The sequence below is a fragment of the Solanum pennellii genome, chromosome 11 (genome assembly GCF_001406875.1).
Source record: "Solanum pennellii chromosome 11, SPENNV200".
NCBI classification, from domain to species: Eukaryota; Viridiplantae; Streptophyta; class Magnoliopsida; order Solanales; family Solanaceae; genus Solanum; species Solanum pennellii.
Window position 1 is genome coordinate 63,288,466 of NC_028647.1, and position 11,616 is coordinate 63,300,081.

General features: G+C 32.5%; 1 protein-coding gene across 1 annotated transcript; it reads left to right on the forward strand.

The window, feature by feature from the left end:
• The first annotated feature begins 749 nt into the window (after window positions 1–749).
• Window positions 750–8,282, forward strand: LOC107004696 (transcription factor LHW). The gene is made up of 10 exons (XM_015203004.2): window positions 750–1,427; window positions 3,032–3,253; window positions 3,362–3,443; window positions 4,021–4,062; window positions 4,148–4,207; window positions 4,975–6,723; window positions 6,832–6,933; window positions 7,119–7,259; window positions 7,344–7,469; window positions 7,623–8,282. The coding sequence occupies exons 1-10, from the start codon at window positions 1,333–1,335 to the stop codon at window positions 7,794–7,796; spliced, it is 2,793 nt and encodes a 930-aa protein (XP_015058490.1). The 5' UTR covers window positions 750–1,332; the 3' UTR covers window positions 7,797–8,282.
• Window positions 8,283–11,616: the final 3,334 nt, after the last annotated feature.

Sequence of the window (11,616 nt, forward strand, 5' to 3'; positions counted from 1 at the left end):
AACACTTTTCTTCTATATAAAAGAAATTCTGATTTGAATTTTTGTAAATGGTTTTTTTTAAAATTGAGAACACCGTCGAAATTATGGATCATATAATATATAATTTAAATTTAATTAGATTTCAATATTAAACCTGAAATAAAAAGCATAAAAACATAAAAAAATATTTTATTGGAAACACCGCCTAAAAATAAATATAACTATCAAATTTAATTTAAAAAAAACAAAAAAATTCCATTAAGAACACCATCTCAAAAATTAATCATATATTCCATCCGTCTCAATTTGTGTAAGTTAATTTAACTAACCATAAAATTTAAAAAATAAAGAAAGACTTTTTAAGTTAATAATCCAAAATCAATACTAAATATTTGTATAATTATAAATCATTCCATTAAAAATAAATTAAATATTTTAAAATTAAATATAAAATTATTTTTAAACACATTAAAACGAAAAATAATTATTCTATATTAATATACATATTTAATCGAAATTTAATAGAGATATCGAACTAAGATTATTTGGCGTAGTCCCAATGCATAGTGAGCCTAATGAATTAGAAAGCCGACAGTGGCACATTACACGTAATTCTCTACTATTTCCAAGGCTATTTCTGTCAACTCTAAGAATAATTAAACTAATTAAAATTCCCTCACTAATTAAATCATTAGCGCATTTTAGCAAGACACAAGCGCATGTTAGCACACTCACCACCACCTATTTTTACCCCCTTCCTCTTCCCTTTCTGCTGCTACTACTTCTTCTGGTGATTGAAAAAAAACACACACACACACACAGAGCAAAAACACTAACAGCAGTTTCTTCTCTCAACTACCCACTTCCCAAAAAAACACACAATACACACAGTGATTACACTTTGGAACACCAAAAAGATTCTGTTTTTAACAACCCCAAGGATCAGGAACACACTGAAAACTGATAAAGTTTTGATCTTTACTCTTTTTAGTCACTAAAGATTCATATATTTGTTGGGTTTTTGTTAAAAATGGAGAAAATTGTGTTTGTTGTTAACTGTGAACTTAAAGCTTGTGGTATAGTGTAGTTTTCTACTCCATTTACTTGGCTGAGGAAAAAAAGAAGCTCTTTTTTTTCTTCTTCTTCTTTCAGTTTCAACCTTTTTTTTCTACCCATAGAATGGGTTGCAGGCTAAAATCAGTAGAAAATTTGGATCCTGTGAGAAAAAGAAGTGGTGGACTGAGAACTAAACAGGCAGGGCGTGGGTCTTGCAGGGGGAGTTAGTTTTTTTAATCTGTAATTTTTTAGCTGAGAAAAGTTGGAAGAGAAAAAAAACTTAAGAATTGTGCAAAAATGGGGTATTTGCTGAAAGAGGTTTTAAAGACTCTGTGTGGAGTTAACCAATGGTCTTATGCTGTTTACTGGAAGATCGGTTGCCAGAACACAAAGTGAGTTTATTTCCCTGTTTTTTCAATGAATTAGAGTTTTTGTTTTCATTCAAGAAAATGTAATAGTATTGGCTTGTGACTTGAGTTTGAGTTTTTATGTGAAAGTTTTGTTTGATGAAGTGAAAAAAGAAGTGATCTTGGCTTGTTGGTTGATTTCAGATTTCATGTTAATTCTTGTTTTTGTTGTTTCATGTGGGTGAAAGTTGAAAAATCCAATCTTGGCTTGTGGATTTAGACATTGAGTTTATTTTGATGTGAAATTTCTTTTTCTTGGATGCCATGTACTGCTTTTTGTATTAATTGACTTATTTACTCCACTGTTGTATTTTGATTTGTTGCACTTGAGGTTAGTGGTAAGGTCTAGCATAATCTACCCTTTGCTAGATCCAACTTGTGGGATTATGTAGTTGTTGTTTCTTGTCGGGTGTAGCTTTTTTTTTTTGGTTCTTTTTTACTAAACCAAAAAGAAAATGAGAGTTGATAAAAGAGAATACTGATCCTATAATCTTGCTTATGATTTGATAAAAGAAAATTAGTGTTTTATGAATTCATTTCTTTTTTGAGGCAAAATGGAGAAAAGGGTATGATTTTACTACTATTTTTTTGTTTGTTTATTCTATGGCATTTGTTTTTTCATCTTTTCATTTTTCTTGTTGTACTGGTTTCTGTTTTGGATTTTGTGCTGACAACTGTTCTTTCTCTTTGCTGAGAAAATGGAGGACAAATGAAAGTAATAAACTGAAAAAGTGTTGAAAGTCTGATGGTCCTTTTGTTGTTCAGCACTTCAGCTGTTGCTGCAACACTGTGAACTGAGTTTCACTGATTCTATTGTGTTCACTTCTTTGTTTTTGACCAAACAAAACTGCTAGCTTTCTTTAATGTGTAGCATTATACTGTGGTAGTAGGTAACAATGTGGTGTCTTGTTATCCATCCATGCTGATAGCTGTACTATTCTTGTTTTTTTGATTATCATATTATTTGTTGTAGTTACTATCTTATTACTTTGTTACTATGTGCTATTTCTTGTACTTCTGTTTCTTCTTTTTTTTGGACTGCTTCGGTTAAGGTCTACGTACAGTCTACCCTCTCCCAACTCCACTTCTGATATTATACTGATTATGTTGTTGTTTTTTATTATGATATATATGATTTGACATGCTATAAATTTACTAGATATTGTTGTGTTTTTGGTTTTCCTTATATTATCTGGAAACTGTCATTTTCTGCTTTTGGAATGTTGTGGTTTGTTCTAGTCCATTTTGTTTTGAAGAATCTTATTGGAATGAATGAAAAGGAAAAAATAAATGGAAGTGATTTGTTTTAATCTGATGAAACCCTCTATACTGTTATCATTTTCCTGTATACAAACATATAATAATTACTCATTCTTGTTTGATTCTATGTGTTGTTATTCTCCAATTTCTTGTCTCTTCTTCTTCTTTGTTTTATATATGTACTTCTCCAATAATCTTGTTTATAAGAACACATAGAACTGTCACTTTCTATTATAATATTAATGACACTGAATCTTGACTTATCTGCTGGTATTTACTATAGTTTTCCTAATTATTTTTTAACATTTTTTACCTATACTGATTGGCAGGCTTTTAATTTGGGAAGAATCCTATTATGAACCATCAACATACTCCGGTATTCATGGAGTTCCGATGGTTGAGAATCCGGAACTGCCGTTCCATGATTGGGGCGTTTGCTGGGGTCCGGGGGAGGTACGTAATCCTCAGCTTATGAATCAAGCAGGGGAGAGAGTGCAATTGCTTGTAAACAAAATGATGGTGGAAAGTCAAATCAATATAGTAGGAGAAGGGTATACTATCTGAACTTTCAGTTTATTGATTTTTATTTTTTTATAAAAAGTATTGAAAAGATTGTCTGTTTATACCATGTCGTTGATATGAATAATTTTGCTTCTCAGACTAGTCGGACGGGCTGCAGTTACTGGGAGTCATCAGTGGTTTCATTCAGAGGGTTTAAGTAGAGTAGTTCATCCACAAGAGGTACATTTGATATAATTCTTAGCATGCTAAGGTTAAGAGCCCGTTTGTCGTTGTGGAATTTGAGAAAAAAAATAGTTGTTTTCGAAGTGAAAATAGTATATTATACAAATTGGACTTGTTTTGAATTTTCTGTGAGTGATCACTCATTTAGACAACAACTTTTTGGTGTTTTTCAAAATATTTGGCCAAACATGATGTTCAACTCCGGAAAGAAGTAAAAAAATATTCATGAGAGAATATGTAGTATGCATTAGTATACAGGATTTATGCTTTCTCAACTGCATTTAGAAATTTGAATAGCTGCCCCTTGCGATAATCAGTTGTATGGTTAAAATTTGATACTTTTACCATTGAACCAAATTTGGTCAAGGTTAAAGACAAACTATATATACAATTATTTTTATTTTTATTTTTTGGGGATGTGGGGAGCCTCTTTTCAAAAAGCTAAAGATAAACTTAAGCTAGGTTAATCCTAAATCTTGTATTTTTTTTTTTTAATGCGGAGATGTTATGGTATTTGTGTCCTGATGAAACGCCTGATACTCATTGGTGTATCCATATGCTGTTGTTCTTTTAGGTCCTGAAAGAGCTCACGGGACAATTTTCTGCTGGCATCCAGGTACAATGTGTTTGAGATAACATTTATACTAATGTGTGTTTTTGTTTTGCTGGTCACTGATTCTTTATATTGTTGATACATGCAGACAATTGCAGTTGTTCCTGTTCTTCCTCATGGTGTGCTCCAATTTGGATCATGCTTGCACGTAAGTCCATTTTTCTTCCCCATTTTTAAATCGTACGTGGTGAAAAATAGACTTCAGATACTATGGCACTTGAGCGATATCTTCAAATGTTGCATTCAAAAAAAAAGGAAGAAAGGAATATGGCTGAAAAGATTAGGGGAAGGATATGGTATTTGTAAAACAGTTCTAAAATGAGTATCGGTTAGTATGACGAGATTCAGCAACATGTATGTGATATTTTTGTGTTTATACAAGCTAAACATTTCACTTTGTATTCCATTTTCTCCTTTTTTTAAAAAGAAAAATTGTATTTTCATCATTGTTGCCTTCAAAAGATATGTTAGGGGCCAAATAGAGTAGAATCTATAGCACTGTTGTGCTTAAGCCTTGAATTGAGGTTAAAAAACGTATTGAGCATTTCGCCTCGCTCGGATGTGCGCCTCAAGTCTCGTCATCAAGGTTCTAACACATGCTTTTCCTTGTCAACGAGGAGACACTAAACAATTGATATATTTAAATTCTCTGTTCATATATTTGTCCTTCATGCTTATAATTATTAGTCTTGGACTAAATATAAATATTTGTAGTTTTTCTCATTTTGCGTCTTCTTTCATTAAAGCCCACAATTTATTTGCGCTTATAGCCCCAACGGACATTGGAGTTTTTTTTGCATTTTTTACTTTTGTTAATACTGATATTTAGGCTAATTGAGTGATTGAATTTCTCTCTTTCATTACTACTATCATAAAATCCGTCAAGTAAAATCGTTTTTTTTTTTTTTGCCTCAGATAATGGAGAACATGAGTTTTGTGGAGGATGTGAGGATACTGATAAGTCAACTAGGATGTGTCCCTGGTGTCTTGTTATCCGATGAAACTGCAATGAAAGATCCGATGGTGAATGCTGGCACACCAGTTTATATGGGAAGTTCAGTTCTTGTAGATTCTTGTGTGAACACAAACGTAATGAACTCTGCTCCGGTTATTGCTAGCTGCAGTTATCAGGGCAACTCAAGTCAGAATGATGGTTTCATTCGTCAAACTTCTTCCTCTCTGGCTGCACAAGTTCAGGATAGAATAATGCAGTCTACCGATTCATCATTTCAAGCCTCCAATATGACCCAGTGTTTTGTTGAATCTCATGATGATCGTCGGTTTCACAAGAAAATTATTCCAGAGGTGAAATCACACCTGTCTCCTAATAGCCAGCTAATAAATAACGTGATTAAAGCGGAGGTAATTTCTCCAAGCTCCAACTTGTGGATGAGTCAACAAGCTCCTTTACACATTCCGAGGCCTCCCTTTCGTCAGCAATCTTTTACTGACTCATTAACTGTAGATAGCAGCAGCTTAAGCAATGTATCCCAGCTTAATGGTTTCACTGCATCTGATCCAAGACCCAATGATGTCCTGATCTCTAGTTATCATGGAAATTCAATTTCTCCATCCAATGGAGAAAATGAACTATGTAAACGAAGGGATGGGCATCACCGATCAATTCCATGCCCCAATTCAACTGCTGATGCCAATGGACTGTTAAACATAATCAGTTCTTGCACAAAGTCGGCTGGAAATGGGCTTCAAACTACGTCAAAATTAAATGTCGGGGATGATTTGAGTACTCGTCATATTTCTGATGGTCAGAATGCAGAATTTATGTGGGATGAGAGTAATGGAATAGTCGAAAATGATTTGTTTCAAGCACTTGGAATTATGCTAACACCGAATGAGCACCCATGCAGTACTAGCAAGTCGGTGCAAGAGGTTTGTGGTGAAAAACATGAGTATGTGGGGCAGAGTGCATTACCTGAAAATAACAAGTATGAAGATTCCTGTGTCCAACATCACTCGGGGGATGACCTGTTTGATGTTCTGGGTGCTGATTTTAAAAATAAACTTTTCAATGGAAGCAGGAACAGTTATCAAAGTAATGGACCAGACTCAAACACATGGGATCGGGTTAAGAGTAACTCTACTTCTGTGCTTAGTCAGCAGGCTTCTTCGATAGTCAATCAAGGAAAGTCAGATAGTGGTTCATTCTTCGCTGCTGGTTTTGAGCGTCTTTTGGATTCTATATCGTCCAAGCCTTCTGCCAAGCAGAATATGGATGATGATGTTTCTTGTCGGACAACATTGACAAATTTGAGTAACTCCTCTGCTCCAAATGTGTCATCGTCCTATGGCCGAGCTGGTTTCTCGAGTCAAATTCAAGGAAATGTATTTGGGAAACCCAAAACCCTTGCAAAATCAGGGGCAACGGTTTCTCGGTCATTTAGATCTGAGAAAGAAAAGACAGGAGCTTATTCGCAGAGTAGTTCAATTTATGGGTCACAAATTAGTTCATGGGTGGAACAAGGTCATGATACAAAGCCAACTAGCAGTGTTTCTACGGGATATTCTAAGAAGCCTGATGAGACGAGCAAGACCGGTCGCAAAAGGCTTAAACCAGGAGAGAATCCTAGACCAAGGCCAAAAGATCGGCAAATGATCCAAGATCGTGTGAAAGAACTGCGAGAAATTGTTCCAAATGGGGCAAAGGTGAGATACCTCTTTTGAACTATCTATCATTTCCTTCTCTAGTTTTGTAGACCGTTGAATGAATATTCTCTTACAGATACCTTTTCCATTTTGGTTTTGTGATTTCAGTGTAGCATTGATGCACTACTAGAACGCACAATCAAGCACATGCTTTTCTTGCAGAGCGTCACAAAACATGCGGACAAATTAAAACAGACTGGAGAGTCAAAGGTTTGATTATAACCATTTAACGTTTGTTATGATCCCATTGTCAAAAATTCGTTTATAAGTTCAGATGATACACATAGAAATGTGTCTACAAAATGTTCGAATGGCGAGTTAGCAAGTGTGATACAAGAAGCCCGAATGTAATGAGAATTACTTACGACCTTTTCCCTCATGTTGCCAACTTGCAGATTATCAGCAAGGAAGGAGGATTGCTTTTGAAAGATAATTTTGAAGGAGGAGCGACGTGGGCATATGAAGTTGGTTCACAGTCTATGGTCTGCCCGATTATAGTTGAGGATCTGAATCAACCTCGTCAAATGCTCGTGGAGGTCAGGACATCTATAAATTACGAAGTTTTGACTCTTATGTGGTCTCATTCATTTATTTCAGCTGAATTGTTTTGTTTTCTACAGATGCTTTGTGAAGAACGCGGTCTATTTCTGGAAATAGCTGACATAATAAGAGGACTGGGCTTGACCATCTTAAAAGGGGTTATGGAAACGAGGAACGACAAAATATGGGCGAAATTCGCTGTAGAGGTACACACTTCTGCCAAGTTCAACTGTTTACATGGTTGCTGACTAAGTTTGACCGTCTTATCTTACAAAACATGTCAAGTTTAAGGGGCTATCTACGTATTATGCCTTCTTATAGTAACCCAAACATTTCAACATTTTGATGTTTAATTACAGGCAAATAGAGACGTGACGAGGATGGAGATATTCATCTCACTTGTTCGCCTCCTGGAGCAAACATCAAAAGGCGCAGAGGAATCTGCTAAGGCCATTGATAACAACACAGCAATGGTGCATTCGTATCACCAAGCAGCGTCCATACCTGCAACAGGTAGTAGACCTTGTAATTAACAATGCTCAACACTCGAGAGACTATGTGATCTTTCTCTGGACGTGTTAAGAGCGAGCAATCAACCATGCTTGCCATGACTAACATTGTACACTTATGCCGACCCTCCTGGTTTTTTCTCAAAGCTAATCCTCATTTTTCGCCACAAGTATCCAGACTCTCGATGTGCCAAGCCTTTTAGTCCCCTCTCATGATTGCTCCTGTAGAATGGCGATTAATCGTTCGAGCTAGTTGGTTTTTTTTTGGCTCTTGCTCTTTGAAGTACTATAATTTTGATTAGGTACAAGGAGAAGGGGAATGGTTTTTATTGTTGTATAGAAAAAGGTGGAGGGTAATAGGAAGTAAGCTTAGGTGTGTTTATTTTAGCTAATATTTGACTACTTAAATGTTTTTTCTGGCTTTAATTATGTCTTTTTTGCCAGCTGAAATATTCTTGTTTGCATTATTATTTTTCCTTCTCTTAAACTAAAGAATGTACTTACCTTCGACTAGTATCATTGCTATGGAAAGCGAAAGTCGTTTTATCCAGTACGAGATTGCTTAACATCTCAGGGTGCTTACACCTCTCGCTTGTCGAAGTTCTGATTAAAAACCTTACTAAAAATTTGTATAGAGAAGGATTCTCCATGGCCTAGTAGTTCTTCGGTATTAACTTAGCTGTTCGGTGCTGCTATTGGCATAACAATCGATAGACTATAGGTTAGCCTAACCCTATCCTTTCGTATTAGGGTTGACTTTTCACAGTTCTCCCTTTAACATCAACGATAGATAAGAACCAGATTGTCTCGTGACTTTCTAAACCTAACTCATGTACCAACATTCTAAGTAAAAACTTGTGTGTATGGCTACAAGTTTTAAATGTTTTATGGCCACACAAATATTGTTTTAAAAAAAATGACATGTTAGTAGCATAATATAACTCTTAAACTTAGTGACGAATTTGAATAATTTTTTCTAATTAATAATTTTTTCTTGAATTTGAATGTAAAATAATGGAATTTATTTTTCATGTTATTTTTTATGCCCACAATAACGAAACCAAGAATATCACCAAGGATATATGTTCAATGTATAATTTTCGATGAAAAATGTTTAATTAATTACCCATTAGCAAATAATGCATGTTATTTATGGATGTACACTGAGTAAATTTTCTTTTGTGTGAAAGTTAACAAATTATACAAAAAAAATATTAATCACACTAGATAAATTCGATGTGAGAAACTCGATTAAAAAGACATTGATAAAACAAATCAATCTCTAACTTCCTTCGTCGAATATCACATGTTACATCGATTCAATCTCCGATTAATTAATATTTTTGTCAAAGTAGAAATCTATGCTTATAGGATATGAAGTTGGGTTGGTTCCTCAAAATATATCTTTGCTTTGTTATAATAAATATTCCTTTATTTCAAAGACATATTCCTGAAAATTTTTATCCCCAACTTATATGGTTAAATTGGATGCTAAAAGAATCAAATATTTGTTTGTCTGTGCTATTTTTTCATAAGAAAAAAGAATAAATTTTTGTAGTGAATAATAAATAAATTTCTTCACCGAAAAAAATAATATTTATTTACGTATTTTAAGATTTATCTATAATAAATTTTTTTATTTTCAAGGGTTATGAACGATGAAAAGATTTTCAACCATTCTTAATTTATTTAAGGGTAAATGACATTTTTGGTCCCACAATTATTACATACCATTAAGTGTATATACACTTAATCAACAATTAACTAAAATGTGCACTTTGATTCTTTGCTTATTTATATCCACAAATTTATCATTATTACTAATTATTCCACTACTTTACTCTTATGTTATGAAGCTTGCATTAATATTTTCCATATCTAGGTGGTAATATAGTTTTAAATATAGTCGAAACATAACATACTTTCTACCTAAAAAAAAAGTCCAAAAATACATGTATTAATCAAAAATTAAATTTATTTTGTCAAATGACATAAGAATCAAAATAAGAAATTAAATTTACTTTTACATAGAAAAATAATCAAGAAGTTCTTTTTGTTGTTACGTATAAAAGGTCAAAATAAAATATGAGAGTTTTTGGAGAAAAAATATTTTGTTTTTATTTAAATTGAGGATAAGGGTCTGAAAAATATCTCAATTTTGATCGAATTTACTTTTGTGATACTAAAAATTTTCACGAGGACATATTACCCCCTCTGAACTATTTAATAGTGTTTTTTCACCCCCTGAACTATTTACAAGTGTATTTTAAAGGTATATATGTGCCCTCGTGGACACATTAGTATTTATAATTTTGCATTATTTTTTATGTCCACGTGGACAAATATATATGTTTAAAATACGATATTTAATAGTCTAGAAAGATAATAGTCCTCATGTAAGTTTAATATCACAACAGCAAATTCGACTAAAATAGAGATAATTTTCAGACCCGAAAGGATATGGAGGAGAGATCTACCATAGAAACTATCAAGTCCGGCCTAAAACATGTATTTATATTAAGAATATATATACACTTAAAATTACGATTTAAAATTCATAAATTTAAAATTTTCGACTCTGGACTCAAATAAAGCGACATGTCAGGTTGTCCTAACAAATCAGTACAACAACATATCTTATCAATAAAAGATGCTAATATTATTATTTTTCTAAATATTATTATTTTCCATTTATTTATTGATTTATTGATTTTGTTCTAGCATTGATGCTTTTTGTCTATTCATCAACCCTATTTTCATGACTCTTTTCCCCTTTAAATTCTTAATTATTAGGATTGTAATATGGAGTTTTGGAATAATAGTATAATTGTCTCTGTGTGATCTATAAATTACAGATTTGAGTTGTGAAAATTGTCACTAATATACTTATATTAGAATAGACTGTCGCAATTACACTCTTAAAATATGATCTTTTTTCAAACTTTAATAACGCGAAATATTTGTATACAGGGTTGCCTAGTATCGTAAAACTAAATAAATCTTTACACCAAAAGGAATATCTAAATTCTATTCTCTAGCTGGATTACTTCACTACTACACTCTCAGATCATATATATATATATATATATATATATATATATATATATATATATAAAGTTAAGTTATTTAATAATTATCATAAAAACTTACCTCTATAAGTTATCATTCATGAGAAATAAAAATTAATATAAATACACGTTAGCTAATGTATATCATTCAATATTGATTCGTGGGATATTTCTATTAAACATAGAAATATAAAACTAATGTAATAATGTATACATTTGAATCAAATAACTCTAAGTATATAAAGATTGCTTCGTAGAGTGTTGATTTTGAACTTCACTTTTCACTTTGCACCATTAGATCGCAAATTCAAAATTATCAACCCCCTTGCTCTATCACATAAAATTATATTTACGTATTATTTTTTTCGAAGTTAATGAATGCATGACGTACACCCTCACATGAATACATGATTTATCTGCCTCTGCGTCTGGATACAAATTCAGTTGAACCAATAGTTTTTGGTCAAACAATATATTTATATAAATAAATTTATTAAATATGTATAGATATTAAATTTAAAATCTATAAAATCAAAATTCTGGCTTTTGCTTTTTAGGGAGTTGTATAGTGTTTTCTTGATTTATATGTACATTCAATGGAAAATACAACAAACTTGTAATATTCTTTTTATCTTATATTGATGAAAAGGCTAATAAACTCTTCAATTTTGAAATTTGGAGTATACATATTCTTCGTTAAATATTAAGGTGATACATGTATACCTCGTTCATTATATAACAAGTAATGTATATATATATATATATATATATATATA

Bases quoted from the DNA above. Each gene is read 5' to 3' on its own strand.
- LOC107004696 (XM_015203004.2), top strand. From the start codon at position 1,333: ATGGGGTATTTGCTGAAAGAGGTTTTAAAGACTCTGTGTGGAGTTAAC. The intron at 1,428-3,031 runs GTGAGTTTATTT...ACTGATTGGCAG, and splicing joins ATCGGTTGCCAGAACACAAA to GCTTTTAATTTGGGAAGAAT. The intron at 6,724-6,831 runs GTGAGATACCTC...TTGTGATTTCAG, and splicing joins TTGTTCCAAATGGGGCAAAG to TGTAGCATTGATGCACTACT.